The sequence below is a fragment of the Liolophura sinensis genome, chromosome 1 (genome assembly GCF_032854445.1).
Source record: "Liolophura sinensis isolate JHLJ2023 chromosome 1, CUHK_Ljap_v2, whole genome shotgun sequence".
Taxonomy (NCBI): domain Eukaryota; kingdom Metazoa; phylum Mollusca; class Polyplacophora; order Chitonida; family Chitonidae; genus Liolophura; species Liolophura sinensis.
Window position 1 is genome coordinate 13,470,475 of NC_088295.1, and position 21,222 is coordinate 13,491,696.

At 40.8% G+C, this 21,222-nt stretch overlaps 2 protein-coding genes and 1 long non-coding RNA gene across 3 annotated transcripts in view; 1 reads left to right on the top strand and 2 right to left on the bottom strand.

Moving 5' to 3' along the window:
* Positions 1-6,464, bottom strand: part of LOC135472141 (DNA excision repair protein ERCC-6-like) — a 42,650-nt gene extending 36,186 nt beyond the window's left edge. Inside the window, exon 1 of the mRNA XM_064751506.1 lies at positions 6,328-6,464. The gene's annotated coding sequence lies outside the window, so the exon portion shown is untranslated. The remainder of the gene's footprint in view (positions 1-6,327) is intronic.
* Positions 2,059-5,773, bottom strand: LOC135482210 (uncharacterized). The gene is made up of 5 exons (XR_010446209.1): positions 5,491-5,773; positions 4,593-4,830; positions 4,082-4,189; positions 3,481-3,603; positions 2,059-2,245 (listed from the first exon to the last, which is right to left on the bottom strand). It is a non-coding gene; the product is annotated as an uncharacterized LOC135482210 (long non-coding RNA).
* Positions 6,465-10,034: 3,570 nt separating the features above from the next.
* On the top strand, positions 10,035-17,739 carry LOC135471918 (PDZ and LIM domain protein 7-like). The gene is made up of 4 exons (XM_064751361.1): positions 10,035-10,257; positions 13,709-13,860; positions 15,478-15,637; positions 16,486-17,739. Exons 1-4 carry the CDS (start codon positions 10,150-10,152, stop codon positions 16,486-16,488), a joined length of 423 nt encoding a protein of 140 aa, XP_064607431.1. The 5' UTR covers positions 10,035-10,149; the 3' UTR covers positions 16,489-17,739.
* Positions 17,740-21,222: the final 3,483 nt, after the last annotated feature.

Consider the following 21,222-nt stretch of genomic DNA (forward strand, 5'->3'; position numbering starts at 1 on the left):
ACATTGACTAATCATAATAGAGGCTAGTTTGTATAGTGTGACGGGTGGCTGCAGACAACAGTGACTACTGACGTGTCACTTTGACATCTTCCCAGATTCCTGTGATTTGTTGTAAGACTGAACCTTAATTTTATGGTTGAACTGACTGACTTGACTGAAACTTATGCTGCTTTAGCACAAGGAAGCACCAATCAAATAAAACTGTCAAAAAGGAAAACTTGAGGTTTTTAAATGTAAATGTTTAACTGTCAAGTGGTGCATAAGTGATAGGTTCTGAAGGTGTCCAATGGATGTCGGGGATACATAACAGGTAAGTGCTTTTGGTGCATTTTAACTCTGAAACTGGATATGCCTGGCAGAATAAAATTATCAGTGAGCTCAACATTAGATATGAGATTTTGTACTTTTTGAGAAACACAGTGTTTGCCATGGCAAAAGGACAGAGAAAGAGACAGGTGTCAAGGTTTAGGAAAAGAAAAAAACTATTCAATCAGAGGCAATAAAGCAACACTCAGGCTGTAGGAATGTGCCAAAAACATATGTACATATGAGCAACAGCAGCTGTGTGAGATTGCATGGATTGGACAAAAATTGAATGTGTGAACTTGTTGGACTGCGATCTACAGCCCTATGATGTTGGTGTACTGGCCCATTCGCTCCACTGTCATGGACTCTTACCAGCAGGCTGAATGCCTAGAGATCAAAAGCTGAGCAAAACACCTACAGACCTGCTGCACCTGGGAAAGACCGCCGAGCTGTAGAATACCCGCATTTGCCTACCACTGGACCACAACATCATACTGTCCTGAAGGGCTGAACTGAGATTTGAACAGCGAGGTGCCTTGGGGTGTGTGCGTCACAGAGAGGTTTGCCTGTGCTGAGTGTGGCTTCTCTTCTAAAAGTAGAAAGTTGTACCATGGAGATACTATCAGGCAAAAATTTATTATTTAATTTATCTGATTGGTGTTTTACGCAGTACTCAAGAATACATCACTTATACGATGACAGCCAGCATTATGGTGGGTGGAAACTGGGCAGAACCTTGGGGAAGACAGACAGACCTTCCCACTTTACGGCCAGAGAGGGAAGCCAGCATGAGCTGGACTTGAACTCACAGCGACCCCAAGCAGGCAAAGACAATGAAAAATGTCTGCTAGTTGGAATGAACCCACACTAGCAATGAAAATGGGTCCAGTTACTGAACATGCTGAACTTGCATGCCGTTTGTTGCACTCATTGCAATGTAGTTTGAGACAGTCTAGTCAAGCACAATGAGGCATCAATAGTACAGATAGGTGAAACACATAACAACCGATGCGGACAGTTCATTATACGCAGTAGCCATGGACCACTGAGTCAGTGCACCATCTGGACACACCACTTGGGGAAAAGCCATTGCAGCAGGGTGAAAGTGATGGCATTCTGTGACAATGTTTTCCCCACAAGGACAGCGGAGTGAAAGAAGACAGGAAACTGGCTTTGTGGACGACTTTGCATCTAGGTGAAACAGTGAGTGTACAGAGGCCTACTGACAGACTCCAAGTGACATACAGGACTTCATATGTAGAAACCTGACTTGCGTAACAGATGCCATTGTCCTGTGTTATCAGGGAGATCACTGTTTGTGCAAGCAGTATTTGGCTATGACTGAGAAGGATGGCAATTTAATAGATGATCCAGCTAAAATTTTTCCATATTTTCAATACTTTCTTCTCAACTGTCCCCATTCTTTAATAGATATTAATAATATAAACAAGGACAATTTTGTTCAAAGTCTCTGAAAAACTCAGGGAACAAGTTGAGGGAAAAGTTCTTCATGATACTTTTTACTCCATACCAAATATGTTGTATGTTTCTGTTTTACAATACCTTTAAAGGCTTGATAAAGATAGGCTAGTGATCTGGACAATGTCAATTCTAAATTTCTTTCATCATCTGCCCCTATTATTGCAAAATCTTTTACCATGCTAATAAACAAATGTGTTATGACCAGACATGGTTATCCCTCTTCACAAAAGGAGTTCAAGTTGAAAACTATCATCCAATATCTGTCCTACTCAGTTTTTCAAAAATCACTGAACGACATTTACATAACTGTTTATACGAGTATCTCTCAAATTTTAAATTATTGAGCAAAAATAAATGTGGTTTTTGCCCCTCTTACGCTCTTGTGGAACTGTATTGCTGAAAATGGTTGAACACTGGTTTACGGCGACAGATAACACTGAAGTTATTGGAACTGTACCTGTAGACTTCAAGCAGGCATTTGATACTGTTAATCACAATATATTACTTAAAAAACTTAAAGCATACAAATTCACTCAACTGCTCTTTACATTCTTTCCAGTGATACCTATCTAACACACAACAAATGGTTGTTTGTGGAGGAGAAATGTATAATGCTAAGGATATTAAAGCCAGTGGTCTTGCAAGGCTGGCTCCATATTGCAGCCTTTACTTTTTATACTATACATAAATGATCTACCATTATTTCTAAAGAACAATTTTATTATTTCTAATTATTTCTAAAGGGGCAATCTTCCACTCATTTGGCTTGTTCTCTGTATATGCATTTCAGGGTTCCAGACAGCAGAAGGGCAGAAAAGGGTCGACAATGGGGCGTCTTCCACTACCCTACTATCATATTATTAATATGTGTGGGGAGGAACCAAGGAGATAACTGCATTAAAAATAGTGTTTAGTGAGTGACAATTTTGAACTTGTTGCTAGCCCTTAGACTGACTATACAATCAGGCAACGTGTGGCTTTTAGCCTTGGACAATCTGCTCTGAGTAAAACAAGCCACTTGCTGAGTACTAACAAGGCAGAGGCTTTTAACCTGGCCATCAGTAAATGAGTTCCCAAAAACAAACTTTTCTCTCAAAATTTTGAAGAGAGAACACACAGCTGCCTGGAAGGGAGGAAAACAGACAGAGCTAAACCCTCTGCCACAAAGGCCATTGTGAAATGCTTAGGCCTGAGCAACATACACTTTTATGGGAGATTTGAGGATGAGCTACACACAAGCTCTCAATGACACTAAAATGCACTGTTTTCTTCTGTCCCTGACAACTGTGTTTTAATAAAGGAAAGAACAAAAAATAAAGGAGTTCACGTTTGGGAATGTTTTGATTCATGCGTGAACGAGTTCCCCACTGATGCAGATAAGAAAATTTTGAGGGGAGTGTATGAACAGAAAATTACATTAGCAAAAAACATTTAAATGGATTATAATACCCCAAAGAAATGTGAAGATACTAGGTATGACCCAGTTATTAATATGTATACTGAAAGCAAATACATTAAATGGCACACTTGTATGACAAATACTGATAGCCAAAAATTTTTAAACCTAAATTGTTAAGATGAGTATTGATTACAGATGTACTTACAAGACAAACAACCTTACAAACTAAGTAATATGTAAAAATGAAGCACAAACAATATGAATGAATAGGTGAAAACAAATTAAGTGACTACCCCCTGTATCAGTCAATGTTGAACTCTCCAAGAACAAGCTTGCACAGCTCCACCACTTGTGAGCACTGAGTAGTTAGACACATCAGCTTAGAGAATTGGTGGGCTCCATATGAAGGGGATAACCTGTAACAAGAGTAATTATTTTGTCACCCAAGAATTTGAAACACTGTTTAGACATTAAAATGATATTGGCAGCTGAATTACACGTGCATACAAAACAAATGATGAAATGGTAGAAAAGAAAATATGTGTGTAATAAACTGATTATTAGCGTTAGTAGTATGTAAAGTAACACTCTAGGTTATATTTATTTCTTTATTTTATTTGATTGGTGTTTTATGCCGTACCCAAGAATATTTCACTTATACGACGGCGGTCAGCATTATGGTGGGTGGAAACTGGGCCGAGCCCGGGGGAAATCCATGACAATCCGCAGGTTGCTGACAGACCTTCCCACTTACGGCTGAAGAGGAACTCTAGGTTATAGGCAGGAAAGAAAACAGCGATGGAATACACAGTATTTAAATGCTTAACATAACTAGACATAGTTCAACTACTACGTTTAAATTATACACACAAAAAAAAAATAAAGAGTACAAACAAGCCTGAGTTTTTGACAAGGTGCATCGATGTGACTTTAGAGTTGACAGCGTGAACTTCACAGCGCATTTGATGAGAGTGCACATTGTATGGTCCTACTTCATGCACACTGAAACAGAGAACAATATGAATATCAGAGAAAGCTTGAAATAAAAGAACTTGAGGGTAAATTTTAATATTTGTGAGTGAAATTTACAGCAGATAACTGCCCATGCACATAACAAAATGAGAAATGAGAAGTGATTATTGCAAAATGGCTGTCATTTCCCCTTTGACCTTTATGAAACTGAATTTGAAAGAAATGTGTAGTGGTAATTTTGTAACATAACTTCATACTTATTTGCAGAATGCTGAGGTAGTTTTCCAGCGAATTGAGATTACAGGTACAAGTGTGAAATACACAGAAAGTTTTCGTTTGGCCAGGATAAAATATGGTAGCCTGAATGTAATGTATGATAACAATACATCAAGTTAAGAATTACCAACTTGGAATGAGTGTACAATTTGCTTACATGTACTTATGTAATCGCTGAAGAATTTCCCTACGTGGGTGACACAAGGATTCGAACTTGGGTCTCCGCAGCCGACGTCCAGCGCTCTACCAACGGAGCTAAAGGGAAATTTCCACTAGCTACTGCTAGTATAAGCACTGGAAAGCTGCTCCTGTTACACTCCTCCCCACTTAAATCCTCCCCTCTCTCCCAAAACACACCCAAGATCACTGGCCCAGAGCTCCACGCTTCTTGGAACCTGTTGGGTCAAGGTACCAGTGGAATGGTTGAAAGATTTCACTACGTCGGTCACATTCGAACTCGGGTTTCTGCAGCTGATGTCCAGCGCTCTACCAACTGAGCTAACGGGCAATTCCTGCTAACTACTGCTAGTATAAGCACTGGAAAGCTGCTCCAGTTACACATATACACTGCCGTGGAACCCAGTTGTCAATGAAACATATGTTTGTTTACACAGCCACTCAGAACAACACCCGGTGACCTAAAGCCCCTGACTAATGCACCTTACCTACAAGATTTGTAAGTTACCGTGCCAACATACATGTACGCAAACATGTGTTGATTATATTATTCATTTGATTCGTGTTTTACGTTGCAAACAAGTATTGAAAGCCAAACTGAAGTTGAAGTATAGTTGTGAAGGGCAGCGATTGCAGGAATATGCTCTGTGCGTTGTACATGAATTATAACTAAGTTAAATTGTAATTATATAATTATAATTAAATCATAATTTAACTCAGCGACCCCACGGTGTCTTGCAATTACACTGTCTTGTAATACTGCACCCACTGATAAAATTGGGGGACGAACAGGAGTTACCAGATAACGCCCCCTAGTGGCAAAATGGGGAACTAAAATAATTGCTGCACCAGAAAAATCAGCATTTAGGTCCATTTACCTCTCTGTTACTTATGACGTACTGGTCACTGCCAGGATCCCGGGTGCTCGAAACTATATATGAATCCTGATCCCCAGTCGGAATTTCAAGGTTTAAAATTCACACGTTTAAAGGCGAACCAAATGCGATTAAATGATTTTTTCATGCTATAAGGTACATGCATTAATAAAAATATGTTATTATTAAACTATAAATGCTCGGTACCATACCGGTACTGCACACAGGTACCTAATCTATAGCTGTACGTATGTGTAAATAATACACACGTGGTTGTTGTTTCACCATTTTCTACTTCGCTGTGAATTTGGGCTTTGTATTGTGGCATTTGATTGGTCGAATGACGCCCTGCCATGCTTTGTTTGTAAGATGTGATCTGATTGAGTCCAACAATTTGCGGTCAATCCATACTGACAAGGAAAGGTTCCCATACAGCATATGACGTAGAGGGAATTCCCTCAAATCCTACCCCCAAGGGGGTTGCCCAGTTTGGGAAATCTCCGGGCAATCTTACTCATTAGATATTTTGCTTGGTGTACATGTATAGATGAAGGACCGTGTTAAATCACGGTTCATTAATGAATGAACTCGTGCCGTGTGCATGTGGAATTTGCAGGCGTAATAAATGAGCGCCCTCTGACTATATTAACCACATTACTTCTAGCATTAAATATGTATTGTGAGCGCAAAGGCGCCCCTGGCCAGCATGAAAATGAAATCACAAACATTTATTTTGATTTAAAACTCCAAGAACTGCAGTGTATTTGGATTTCTCAACTTACATGTAGGCCTACAATTTGTATTTATTTAGACTATTTGTTTATTTATTTATTTACTTACCGGGTGCAGGCATTTATTTATTTACTTGATAAGCTTAATGCGGTTATCAAGTACAAACTTCTATGAGAGAGGAGTTTACAGCCATCGAGTAGGAACGTCTACGAGAGAGCCGTTAGTAATTTGCCAGTCAAACGTTTACTCCGAGCACTCTGGGGGCCTCCGTGGCTCAGTCGGTTAGCGCGCCTGCGCAGCGTAATGACCCATGAGCCTCTCACCGATGCGGCCGCTGTGAGTTCAAGTCCAGCTCATGCTGGCTTCCTCTCCGGCCGTAAGTTGGAAGGTCTCCCAGCAACCTGCGGATGGTCGTGGGTTCCCCCCGGGCTGTGTCCGGTTTCCACTCACCATAATGCTGGCTGCCGTCGTATAAGTGAAATATTCCTGAGTACGGCGTATAACACCAATCAAATAAATAAATAAATAAAATAAAATATTCCGAGCACTCCGATTTTCTCCACCCGAACGCCTACAACTGAACGAAATCGTTTAAGTGTCACTCTGGCGTTAAATTAAGCAACAAATAAATAAATACATAACTAGTTCACATGTACATGTACGAAGGCGGTCATGTCTACTGGGGTATAGAGGAAACAGAATGCCCCAAGTAAACCAATGCCGGCCATCAGCTAGGCAAGCTAGGACGCACAAGGTTCGTGTTCAAATCCGGACAGGAAATCAGTACATTCTTCTTCACTCACAGTTGACAAAATTCGGCGACGCCTGTGCATGGGGGCCGTCCGGGCAGTCTAACGCCCGTGGAGGAGCACTACGACCAATATGATATGATGTGCAAATTGGCATATCTGCACGTCACAATCGGACGCACCTTGCATGGTTCACCACTGGGGCTGAGTTTTCTCCTCCCATACATTAAACTAACTACAGTTGTATAAGTGAAAAATCTTGGTTACAGCGTTAACCAAATAGATAAATGAAGTTCAAGTTAAATCAGCGGGAAGTTTATTTAGTACTTACATGTACATGAATGTAAAATTATAGGCCTGAATACATCATAAACAAACATAAACTATTATAGGCGAAATTATATTTCTCTCAGACTCTGGAGCAAATTGACAAGATTTCATTCTAAAACATTTATACAGATCACTAACACTTGACACACTTTCGATTGACTGACATGACTACATTAAAATGATGTCATTTTCTCATCTTTGGCATTGCATACAGTTAGGAAACTTCCAAAGCCATCGATTTCAGCATGCTTTTACCGGCTAGAAAATCTGTTTGCAAGCTGTATAATCTGTCTATCTTAATCCCAGGTATAATGAATTCGTGTTAATATTTTCATAGCTACGAAACCCATAAGTTGACACCGGTTTAAATTTGATGTTAAATAGTCTAAAGAAAACATAGTCGGATATACGACAGTTCACTCAACTCCCACATTGTATACGCAACGCTTCCGTCAAGATACAATTTCCTTGTGAAAGGTCCATGATTGCAGCTTTAAATGGACTTAAATGTAAAGAAAATATAGTCCTGAGATATTTGGAGGATGACCTGTGGCTGCTTGCACGAACTGATTGAAGGCTAAGTTCACTGTAACCACCATGGTGTCACATGATAAAAACATATGTTGCCAAGACAGTTAATTACAATCACCTTAGCCTACAATCGCTTTGTGCAAGAGGCATATGACCTCCAGGGCTTTGTCATCAAAGTAGAAACAATTAACCCCCTACTTAATTTCCTAAGTATATTAATTTTCGATTCTCTCTATACATTCCTAACAAAAAGTCACAGTTTACAGAGTGCTGGGTTCAGTATCGGGTGCTTACAGAAGGAATGTATCCCGTCATCTCCTCCCTTGAACGTTCATTTCTGTATCCATGAATCTACACTCTCAGGTCCCGAAGTCAAACAGGCCTTGCCGTATTTCTGTCATTCATAACGTATAAGTCAGCAACAACTGGTCTATATACATGCAAGTTTATTCCGCTGCCTCTAAGTGTCCGATGACTGGTAATGATGCTGCTTCTTTGCGTAAAAGAATTGCGATATGAAAAAGTTCTCAGATTGTCGGATAATCTCTCTGTATATTCAGCAGAACTACACGCATGCAATTCTGAATGATCTGCTCTTTCTTTCTGACTTAAGGCCGTTATCAGGTGTAGTATTCAGTCAGTGACTTCGTTTACGTTGACAAAATGCTCTCCTGTTCTATATGAAGTAGTGTCTCTGTCGTCCTAGCTCTCTATTCTTTGCTGGTCTTTGCTTTTATTTTGCATTCCTTATATCTATATATCTATATATGTGGTAATAACAGACATATATATTCTGACCAAACAAGCGCTGTGTCCATTAACCCGCGGCCCTAAACTGTAACCACCATGGTGACACATGATAAAAACTTATGTTGCCAAGACAGTTAATTACAATCACCTTAGCCTACAATCGCTTTGTGCAAGAGACATATGACCTAAATGAAGTGAAGTAATTATCATTTAAACTCTGGCAAACTGTGTTTGACACATCGGAGAAGGGCGGTTCTTATCACCCATTTAACCCTGTTGTCAAACTTCATAACAGCCCCCATTTATCCTTTTCTAGCAGAAAAACAGAAATTTTCGACCTTGGTCAGCGTATCTCCCAGCAAACAGTCACTAACAATGATTCAAGTCTTAATGACTTCCTTTAGTTATTTAGCCAATTCTTTCAGCTAATTCAGATCTATACCGGTACTCAAAGATGGGGTTTTTAAATAACTGATAACTTCATAAAATTTATTAAATAAATTCATTATTTATCATTTCTTGTATGTGTTACAGTAACAGGGGCAAACTGACCGAAGTCAGATTTGAACCCAAAATCCCACAATTAAAACGTTCAGGCCTACACACTTTACTATTGCATGTAGATGCAATAACCTATATACATATGTTCAATGTATCAACCCCACGCCTTTCCTAGAGTACCATATAAATTTCATACATTAGTAATTTAATTCACTGGTACTTTGCATCATACATATTTCAGCCACAAACATCTGTTCAGTACGTGGGTCGGAAATGACGCATTGCTTGCAGTTGACTCTAGCCCACACCTCCAATCTACCATGTATCATAAGTATTTTTAGTTATAGCACATCGATATTGAAGTTCATTGATGGATAATAAAACAGAATCTAGACGGATAAATGATATCCATCCTGATCAAAGTTTCCTATCCAGGTGCTGAGAGTCCAAAAGACAAGTGTTGGACAGAAAATTATTAAAACTTAGTAATGAGAAAATGTAATTGTAGGCCTATATATATATATATATATATATATATATATATATATATATATATATATATATATATATATATATATATACCCTTTAAAGATATAAGCATAAAAGGAAGCACAAGGCATTCGTTCGTGTAATTAGCTGTGTAATATGTTCTACTTACACTAAGCATACATTAAACGTAAGTTATAGAAATATTTGTGTTAACAAAGCCCATGGGCCATTGCATATGTTTGTATGGGGCGTGCCATGTGTGTGATATTGTTTACTTATATACATGTACATACAGGATTGCCTTGAACTCGCGGTCCACTACACACAAGTAGCGAACGCGAGTGTGACGTCACAGGCTGTTGTTAATGCCTGCCACAGTGCGTGGCAGGTTACTTTATGACAGGCTGGAATTCGTGGTTAAGGAAAATAGGCTAGGAGGACAGCGCGTTAAGAGAGCTGCAAGTCCGGAGTACTTCTGGGAACGCGACTACTGGATAAGCCTAAGCCGCAACCACTGCTCTGTTTTCACACAGCTGTCGTCGTCTTTTAGTCTTTATCCGGGTAGTTGTCAGTTCGCGAGATGGATGAGCCGATCTTGGTCCAGTTGAGGAGAAACGAGAACAGCACACCCTGGGGTTTTCGCTTGCAGGGAGGCTTTGAGTACGGGTCCTGTCTTTACATCCAAAAGGTTTGTATAAAATAACCTCTGGGTATATTGTTTTGAAATGCCAAGGTTTAACCAACTACTTAACATTTGAAGTGGTGTTAAAATCATTGAAACTTGTACATATGCCTACAGTACTTTTACAATGTGCGTAAAGGCTATAAGGGTTTGGCTGTCTTCATGGTCAGTGGTTCTCTAGTGGCCATATATATGTTATAGTGGAGGCCAGATGGACGCGTAGTGTACATAAAACTCACATATGTTTCTGCTTTACCAGTTCCATAACTCAAGCCAAACTCATACGTGAGCTTTATTCCCGGCGTGTGGCACACACATTACCAAGACGAACCGAGAAGCACACGGGCAACCTTTTAAGGTGTACACGTGAAACTCTAGACGATCTTAATAAACACGTACTGTCGACAGTTTTGCAAGTTGGTATTGGATTTTATTGGAGGCCTGAATCGAGAATAGACTGAATTTCTACGGACATCTAAATAAAGTGAACTTACAGTGTGTCGGCTGGTTGTAATAGCCCTTTCTCTTCCTCTCGGCACACATAACACTTGTATTCGTGGACAGAAAACAGAGTGAGCATGTGTTATTGAAATGACAAGCACAGTAGTGTGTTCCATATCTTACTTTCTGTATAAGCCAGAAAGGTAGCGTGGTAGTTTAGTACTGTTTAACAGCGTATATATAGATAACACAGCGTTTTTAGCTCGTTGAACCACTGAGGGTGTACTATATACTGGCCTGCATAGATCTGTTTGCAGGAGTCCGTGGCTGTCAGTTTCCCAGACTGCTACGGAATATTAAGTCATTAACGACGTTCTCTTAAGCTCTAGTGATTGCTCGCTTGGACCAACAGGTCAAGCGTGTTAAATGTCACCTGGTCCAGTGTCGCCGCCAAACCACTATAAACAGGTCACTCATGATCAGTCATATTTAAAAAAGTGGTTGGCAAGTTAAGAAAAAAGAAGTATTGCCAAAGGCTATGTGCTGACGATAAAATGCATGAATGTATATACACATATACGTGTGCCTGGACATTGTCATGCGTGTATTAGTAAGGTTTGCTAAAGATATGGCATGATACAAAAACACATAATTCTATACAATCAAAACCACAGGGTATACACAGCCATACAGGATATGGATCATCAAAAATCGTCGACAACTGTCCGGCTCGGATGTAAAGGATGACATAGCATACCGATCCACTTACTGATACACATTCGTTTTATTTAAAATATGTTGTTTTATGCCACACAGTGTTGACATTTTCACTCATATACGATATGATGGATAGTATTGTTGATGGAAGAAATCGGAGCACCCGGGCAAAATATAGGCCTTTAGCAAATTATACTGACGAACTGTGTCTGACGCACAGATGTGTACACCATAATGGTGGGAGACAAGTGGTATTTAGCGACCGTATGACTAATGATCTAAACACCAAAGCCCTTGCAAACAATTTAAGTGGGGCAATGTGCAAAGTCCCAGTCCAGGTCCGGAATTGAACCTTGGTGATCAGAGTCGAACCATTTGCGGCGTCCCTCTCCCAAGTTATGCAAGATCATATTATAAGTATACACTATAAGATTATTAAAAGCCCGGGACGGGTTATATCAAAGGCTGTATAAACCGTACTAGTCTCTGCCTCGCTTGGCGCTCAACACTGAGAGGTCAGAGCAAGGAAACATAACTGACTGGCCGGTGTCAGTATAATGTGCATAACTCGATGGGATGTAATATCTCGTTTCTCCGGCATGATACCGCTTTTCTCGCCCTGCCATCAGAAGGCACAGTATGTGTACACACACTTAATGACTCCTGACTAAAATACTATTAAGTACGACGTTAAACCTCAAGAATTTTGTCATTCATTCTTTGTTAAAAGCCCCTTTTGGGGACGTGTATATGGCGGAATGGTGAAGATGTCCTTGGGTTGCTACAGGACAGTTATTGATTGTATCACTAGTCTTTCTACAATATGATATGCTCTGCAAGCAGATGAAAATATGTGTCACTTGGGATAGTTTCTCATGTAGTTACCAAAAGTGATTTATTCCGGTTACTCAAGATTCCCAAACCCGTAATAATGGTTGCAGTCTTTTATAAATGAAATGTTCTTGAGTATGACATTAAACCACAATCGATCTAATCAGTAAATTAATTAAAAAAGAAACAGGCTCTTTCAGATATCATGGATATCCTATAAACTGACGGCCAAAAGAAAAAGTCAGTCGTCTGATGAGATGACGTGGAATTCGTTACCATTCATCTTGGAGAGCGAGCGCCAGTTCTTGTCGCTTGACTGAAAGGTGTGGCTGTTGTCTTACTCGACGACCCGTGATATCCCATAGGTGTTCTATGGGGAACGTGCAGGCCACGGCAAGACGTTGATGTCGTTGGCGTCCAGGAAGCTCTGCACATCTCGAGCTGTATGGGGTCTGGCGTTGTCATGCTGGTACAAGACACCACGTGGCTGCTGCTGAAGAATGGCAGGACAACAGGACGTAGGATTTCATCCACGTAACGTTGAGCTGTTAGGTTCCCGTAGATGATGACCAGTGGTGTTCGTCCCTCTCCACAAATCCCACCCCATACCATCACGCTGCCGCCGCCAAACGGTACCACCTCCTGCACGCATGATGCAGCCGTTCGTTCGCCTTTTCGACGGTAAACTCGCTGTCTGCCATCGGCTCGAAACAGGCAGAAGCGGCTTTATTCCGTGAATACAACACGTTGCCAATCACGTCGCTGCCAACGGCGTACAGTTTTAACTCATCGCAACCTCTGGCGACGATGTTCAGCTGTCAACAACTGCCCTCTGAATGGTCGATAGGCGTTAATTGTGTGAATGAGTCTCATGGTCACAGTCTGCCGATTGGTACCGATCTTCTCTGGGTGTAGTTACCCTAGGCCTGCCTGTTCTTGGCTTGTCCGATGTCTACCCTGTCTGTCTGCATCAAGTTTGACACAGATACACGAGAGCAGCCGAAGGTCCTTACAATGTGGGCATAGGTAGCTCCCACGGACATCATACCCACGGCCCTCTCGCGTTGTTCTGGAGTCAATCGAGGCAATGCTTTGGTGGTTTTTAGTCAGTGTGCAAGTCCAGCACATTTTGTGTAACGTTTTTATACACTTATTACATGTGCAGTTGCGGCCATGCATGGGTCACGTGATTTTTCAACTTTCTTCGTTGTCTCAAAAACAAATTCGTGTGAGCGTATATGACGCTTGTCGCACATGGGAATATGCTTCGTACAATGTTTTCCTACAATAATTTGGTATTAATTTGCTGAAAAGGCTGGTTAAATTTAACTCACGGAGTCGTTAAGTTTCTTTTGGCCGTCAGTTTATGTGACTGAGGTTCATGCTGATTTCTTATATAGCTCCGATCAATATTTTGTTGTGTGTTTATATAAAGCTGTATTCATTCACATGAGTTGATGTCTTCCAGGTGAAGCCGAAGAGTATTGCAGATAAAGCTGGTCTCAAGGTAGGGGATGGCCTGCTGAGGATAGGCCAGACGCCGGCTGTCTCTCTGAACCATGATGCTGCCAAGGTGGAGCTACTTCGAGCCGGAAACGAGTTAGATCTGCTCGTTAAAAGGTATAAAGAAATATGGGTGTAGTCTCCATTTATTTATGTCAAGCTGTGGTTATCTTGCATATACTTGGTATATGCGTGGAACCAATATGAAGCATCTGATTGGAAAAAATGGGCAAGGGGCCATGAGAAAACCAACACACCTGGGCAAGATTACATGTATACCCCACATACTGACTGACGCCAAGATGTTACCGCAGAGCTCTACATCAACACACCTGGGCAAGCATACATGTATACTTGACATACTGACTGACGCCAAGCTGCTACCGCAGAGCTCCTAATCAACACACCTGGACAGGCATACATGTATACCCCACATACTGACTGACGCCAAGCTGCTACCGCAGAGATCTACATCAACACACCTGGGCAGGCATACATGTATACCCGACATACTGACTGACGCCAAACTGCTACTGCAGAGCTCTACATCAACACACCTGGGCAAGATTACATGTATACCCCACCTACTGCCTGACACCAAGCTGCTACCGCAAAGCTCTACATCAACACACCTTGGCAGGCATACATGTATACCCGACATACTGACTGACGCCAAGCTGCTACCGCAGAGATCTACATCAACACACCTGGGCAGGCATACATGTATACCCGACATACTGACTGACGCCAAACTGCTACTGCAGAGCTCTACATCAACACACCTTGGCAGGCATGCATGTATACCCCACATACTGACTGACGCCAAGCTGCTACTGCAGAGATCTACATCAACACACCTGGGCAGGCATACATGTATACCCGACATACTGACTGATGCCAAACTGCTACTGCAGAGCTCTACATCAACACACCTGGGCAGGCATACATGTATACCCCACCTACTGCCTGACACCAAGCTGCTACCGCAAAGCTCTACATCAACACACCTTGGCAGGCATACATGTATACCCGACATACTGACTGACGCCAAGCTGCTACCGCAGAGCTCTACGTTAACACACCTGGGCAGGCATACATGTATACCCTACCTACTGCCTGGCGTTTTACGCTGTACTCAAGAATATTTCACGTATCCGACGGCGGCCAGCATTATGGTGGGAGGAAACCGGGCAGAGCCTGGGCGAAACCCACGACCATCCAGAGGTTGCTGTCAGACCTTCCCACGTCATAGCGTTTTGAATAATTCTAGACTAGCGACGTCTAATAAATTACAACCAACATCGCCTTTATCCTAGAGAACGTGTTTATTGCTAATTTTTAATCATATACATGGACAGTCAGAATGAGAATCTAACTAGAGGCAGGATTTCACAAATAATATGTGTGACGATTTGCAAACTATCACACTGTCGTCACTAGTCTGGTTTTACTTTCTATGCTGTTATCTGTTATATCCCATTGTCGCTGTGTCAAAGAGAGGTTTTGCTGATATATCAATCAAACACAATTTCCTCGTCTCTTTACACGCTTTACGCTGATTTTCATTTCCATGGCTTTTCGTAAAAAATAAAACATCTGGCCATGCACAATACCATAAACTGCTGTGCGCGTGCGAATTACAAGTAAACACGTTCTGTTATTCTATCTGGAAATACATTTGTCAGTGAAAGTTCATTTGTTTATACCATAACATTGTGTGTTGGTGATCTCCAGAGGAGCAGTTGATGTACAACAAGAAACAACAAGCGAGAACGAGTCCAAGGTTGAAGAAGAACCGACAAGGTACACCGCTTACACCAACCCTAATGTCCAGTCTCGCTCCTTCCGTATATTACAGGCCTCTCTGAACTACTCTGACCCCAATGCCTCGCAGGTAAAGTAGATCCATACATGCAGTTGATCAACATTTTGTAGACACATACCTTTTTGACGGCTAAATAGTTTTTGGTTTTCGTAATACCACTTTAAATAGTTTGTGGTAAATCCAAAATCTGTCTAGTTGTGCCTGGCTACAAGCACGCCAGCTCGATGCAATGGCGCAGGGACCTCCCATCCATGGGGTTGCTGTGAATTCAAGCCCAGGTCATGCTGGCTTTCTTTTCTGATGATCGTGGGTTTCCCTCGAGCTCTGCCCGATTTCTTCCCACCATAATGCTGGCCGTCGTCGTATAAATGAAATATTCTTGAGTGCGGTGTAAAACACCAGTCAGATAAATAAATAAATAATAGTTGCAGCCGTAATTGTAATGTGAAATTTCGTTGTGCAGTAGAAACTTTTCTGTCAAATATTTAATCGCGTAAAGCTGACACAGTTTTTCTCTTTTGTTTTAGTTTATCTGTTTAAGATTTTGTCGTGGCCGAGGGGTTTAGACGTTTGTCTTTCAATCTGATAGGCGAGACTGGTTTTTCTAGAATTCCGACCCTCATTGCTCGAGATGCCTTTAGTGGGCGTTTGTGCAGTACGTTCTTTGCAGACCATTTGTCTTCTACTATGTCTGCTGAAATCACTCCACACGTAAGAAAGTCTTGTAAATAACTAGCCAAAGGTACTCTGCTGTACACTGAGGCCACACCCGTTTCTTTCACCCTTGAAGCTGGCAGTGTTCTCATAAATGAAATATTTTGGAGTATGGCTTTAAACGGCAATCAAATGGATGTTCCAGTACAACAGTCTACAAATCATGACTTTATTTATGTTTGTTACTCTTTTCTTGCTTGCAGTGACCTTCTTGTTGCCATTCAACCGAAGTGGGGGCTATGCTTGTTCCCCGTTAAGATCATTCGAAGAAACACGATGAATCATGTAGGGAATCCTTGTTGCCCTTCTTCCGGTTTTCCACCTACCAGGGAGTCGCTGTTATGGTGGACCAAGTGCATGAGGATTTTCTACTTGACACTGCCTGATTCTTCCTAGTCCTGGAATTCTTGACTTTCAATTCAACGTAACGCACTGGTCCTTGTTAAAAAGCAACACATATTACGGGATATCTTTCACAACAGCGTTCGGTTTTATTAGGTACTGCTCCAGCGAATTGTTCAGCACTTTTCTACACCTGCATGTGTGAAACCATCTGCTGTTCTCCTTTCTTAGGTTTTAAGCAGCCAAAAATGTTCTGGTATTATCCGGAGACTTAATCAGTTCTCCTCACTCTGTATGGCAACTTAACACGTGGTCGAAAAAGTGAACATGCACATGGTCAGAGCAAGTGGAACCTCGCTCAGCTGTTTTTCTCGTGAGGCAGTCCAACTACGGTGCAAGTCCGACTGAATGTTGAGCCTCTTGTGGCGAACATAAAGGTGCTGATCTTGTCATATTGTTAGGATTGGTCGATTGGCTGGCTGACCGACTTGAGACGCTCATATAGGCGCCATTGCATATGCAAAAAGCTGGATTTTTTATGCCAAGCATTCTCATCAACACAAAACACATTATATGGTGCACTTATCAGACAATTGTTCTTCCTTACTCATTCTAACTCAGGCTCTTTTCAACCTGACGAATCACACGTGTGATGTGTTACAACTTTCTCACTGAAATATTCATATTTTCTTCATCTATAGATAAAGGATAACCATGTATTTAGCTGCATCTGTTTTTCGTTATGACTTACTAAGACAATAGACTGTTTGGTGTAGTAGTGCATGTGTGTGCAGCCGAACAATGGGTATATTCGCCATCTTGAAGGTGCCAAACCTATGCTTCAATAATATATGCCCTGTATGGTCATCATTCTTTCACTTTAAGTGGTTAGCGTGCTAGCGCAACAGGGAACCTTTCATCATTGCAGTCTCTGTGAGTTCAAGACGTGCTTAGGCTTGTCCCGCATGTAGATGCAAGTTTCCTTTTTGTATGAAACCCTGAATTTCTGCGTATGAAGGTCCGGTAGCAAACTGCGTATTGTTGTGTTTTTCCCAAGGGCACAACCCGTGTGGTCTCCTCCCACCATAATGCTGGCCATTGAAATAAATAAATAAATGAATAAATAAATAAGATTCAAATGGTCTTGGGTCAAATTTAACTCCAGAAATAGCACATGGTTTGGACATAGTTCATCCCATCTTAATCCACAAAGTTTTTAGATATCGAAGTTGTATTTAACATGTTGTTGAACCTATATGAGATCTTCCATGTCAACTTCAATTTATGAACACCTTATTATTTATATCTCCTAGAATGTTTTAACTTATGTCTTTACACATATGGTAGCAATTGATACAACTATGCAATCCTTGTTTGTGTGACATTTGTATATTTTTTCAATAGTTAGGCATTATCGATGTAAGTTTGACCTATAGTTTCATCAAATATGCTAATCTGTCATACCCTTTAAACCCACCTAAAAATACTCGTAGTCATGATAAGCATTCTTGCAAACTTGGAGTGATTCCATAAAATATTCCCTTGAGAGGCTATACCGCGTGTGACACAAAGTGAGTTACATAGATATGCTGTCTAAAAGAAGATATTCATAGCATATCTATTTTGTGCTATATGTCCCTCTACATCTCGTCTTATGTCATTTACACATAGCCTTGAAAAGCCATATGCTGAGAACAAGGCCTTTCTGATGAATATGACTACAGGCTTCAGGCAATGAAGAAAAAAATCCCATATGTTATAGATGATGTAAATATCTTTCGGACACGTTCCCTTAGAAACAGCATCATGTGTTGTTACTGCTTAAATAGGGTACATTTTTTTGGCAAAGGCTTACCACTTTTATATTCTCCAAAAATGACTACGCTAAATTTGCACATCCACCATTAAAACGTCATCCACAATGAAAACATCATAAATACACGCCATGATGGATGTGCGACATAAACTGCACAGTTTGTGTACTACTGGTACAAAAATTACATGGATGTGTATTTTTGTTGCCACGCTGTGTACCACTGCAAGCACAGCAGTGTTTAGGAAGCGCAGGGCGTGTTTTCGTGCTATAAGAAAGACCTAATTCCATCATGTATACACAAAAACGTTATGCATTCGTTACCACTTGGCTGTGGACTGTTACTGCAATTCAAAATATTTCCACACAGGTAAAAATTTTTTCTTTCAATAGTCACATTTAAGGGCAAAACATGTATATATAAACGAGCTTGAAAAATACAAGTAATTAGGAAATTTTAAATAGAAATCCGACAAACACCTACGAAATTCGTACCCATTTTCTTTTCCTATTTTTCCCCTCGACCTGCCATTGTTTCACCCAGTAAAAACGTTTCCTTTAGGATGTAAAGATGTTAAAGAAAAAACCGTGTATTTGCATTCATCTACTCTTTACCATATACAATCAAACGATTCCGGGACTGATTTTTCCTCTCTTAATTCCCCACCATCATCCTATCATTCCTTTAAATATTTCGAGCCACTGGATTCATTTCATTGTGTGGCACATGAGATATACGTATACACTTTTACTGGGCATTTATCATTTTAATATGTAATGGATTTAATTGAGGCCGTTTACATATGAAATTTATTTTTTAATGCTTGTGGCACGTTCTGCATTAGATTTCCGTATAACTCATGGAACTTAACAGAATTATAATATCCAAACGTATAGTTACTTCGAATAGACACGTGTATATGGATTCTGACACGATGGACACTTTTTGTTCCCTCGACGATGACTTACAGACCTAGACCCTATTTCTTCCAGGCAATGTTCTGCAAGTATATAAACAATGTATGTACGGGTGTCAAAATGAAACTGTATCAGCCGTTATATATGTGGTGGTTTTTTGTTTAGCGAGATTCGTAAGGCTTAAGTGCCAAATGCACAAAATCGCCCCAAGCCTTTGTGTTTGGTCTGTTACATTGGTCTGGTAAGGTATATGTTTAATGGGATGAAGGATATCCTTTCATTAGACTTCTGAATGTGTTTTGACTGCATTGTATACGTCCCACACTCACACTGGTCTTGGTGTGCACCGGCTTGCTATTTGTGCGTGTGTACACATTATGGCGGCTTATACCCGAAGCTGTATTCCACTGCATGGTCTGTTTTCTTTTTTTTAGCAAATGCCTTACCAATTTTTGTGTTATATTATATTGCTGTTACATAATAAAACTGTTGTTTAAGGTTCGAATGAATATGTTATTTCAGTGTGTCGAGGGAAAGAAAGGTGTTTAATCTCCAGCCAGGAGTTGTTAACACGCGTTAACGCAACCTGTCACTATATATTCACACCAATGATTCCACAATCAAGAGAACCGTTTAGATTGGTACAAAGCGTTTTGTCTGTCTCTATACTTGTACACAACAATGTACAGCAATTGTAATTCTCAAAGGGTTAACATCGCAGCTTCTAGTTACCATGGAGCTTAAAGAACATACCGTTGTCGGAATATTCCTTGTTGCATGTGGCTAATGCAATTTATCAGTTGAGTTTTACGGGAAGTTTGGCAACATTGTAAGTGTTGGCATCTGCACATAGCCCCTGTGAACTGCGCAGAACTGCTGGCTTTGCAGGAAAAGTTCCAGAGTGCAAAACTGCCACCAATTCATCTGTCGTCAACGTTTCATCACGATGTTCAGCTCCACACAACATTCTTCGCACTTCATGTGTGTTATGTTACACACGATAGTTATAGTACGTGTGCCAGTTGTTGAAATACGTGCTTAAATTGCAAGGTTTTGTGTATAAGCTTTACTGTTTTCCTCGATTTGATCGCGGATGATTGGGTGTAAGGTGTGTCATTGATTAACTGACTTATTGATTGATTGGGGTTTGACTTTGCTTTCAACATTTTATCTGTCGTATAGCACAACGCTGTACCTTTGCTGATCTAGACATTTTCACAATGTCACCTAGTTGTGAACAAGACTTTATGACACCAATGCTGAAACTTTTTTGTGAATTTACGGAAATGACAGTCCTGATATGTTTGCTGCTGAGTTGTCCTAAAGGTTGAATTGATATAGTCCTATTTAGAACTGTGGTAGAGAATATCCCTTGATATTCTTAAGATCTAGCAAGATATTCTGATGTTTGATGCATTTGAGCGCTGTACGCTGAAGACACCAAACACGTCGCCCATCGATACAATTAAAATACATTTCCTGACCAGAACTTGATGCCTGTCCTATTGTACTTGGTATATCTTGGGAGTACAGATCAATACTTTCATCCTTTAAATGGTTTAAAGTCGTGACCCAAATCAGGATTAAACCCAGGCCAGTACCACTTCTATACGTAGCGGATTCCCTTGCTCATTCACATAAATCGCATTTGGTTAGGATAACCGGCTACCGCAAGACAAAAGCTATAAACGAAAGGACCAACAGCACCAACACCCCAATGGCATGCAAGGTGCCCAAGCCGCATCTAAATTACAGAATCCCAAGGGGTGCAGGCTTACTATGTACGCATTTTGTGTCTTGTTCACTTTTAGAATTACAACACAATTCGGACAGTTTGCAAAACGGGATGAGGGTTGAGCTTCAAGAA

Coding starts and splice junctions, on each gene's coding strand:
- LOC135471918 (XM_064751361.1), top strand. CDS start 10,150: ATGGATGAGCCGATCTTGGTCCAGTTGAGGAGAAACGAGAACAGCACA. Junction 10,258..13,708: donor CCTGTCTTTACATCCAAAAG/GTTTGTATAAAA, acceptor GATGTCTTCCAG/GTGAAGCCGAAGAGTATTGC. Junction 13,861..15,477: donor TTAGATCTGCTCGTTAAAAG/GTATAAAGAAAT, acceptor GGTGATCTCCAG/AGGAGCAGTTGATGTACAAC.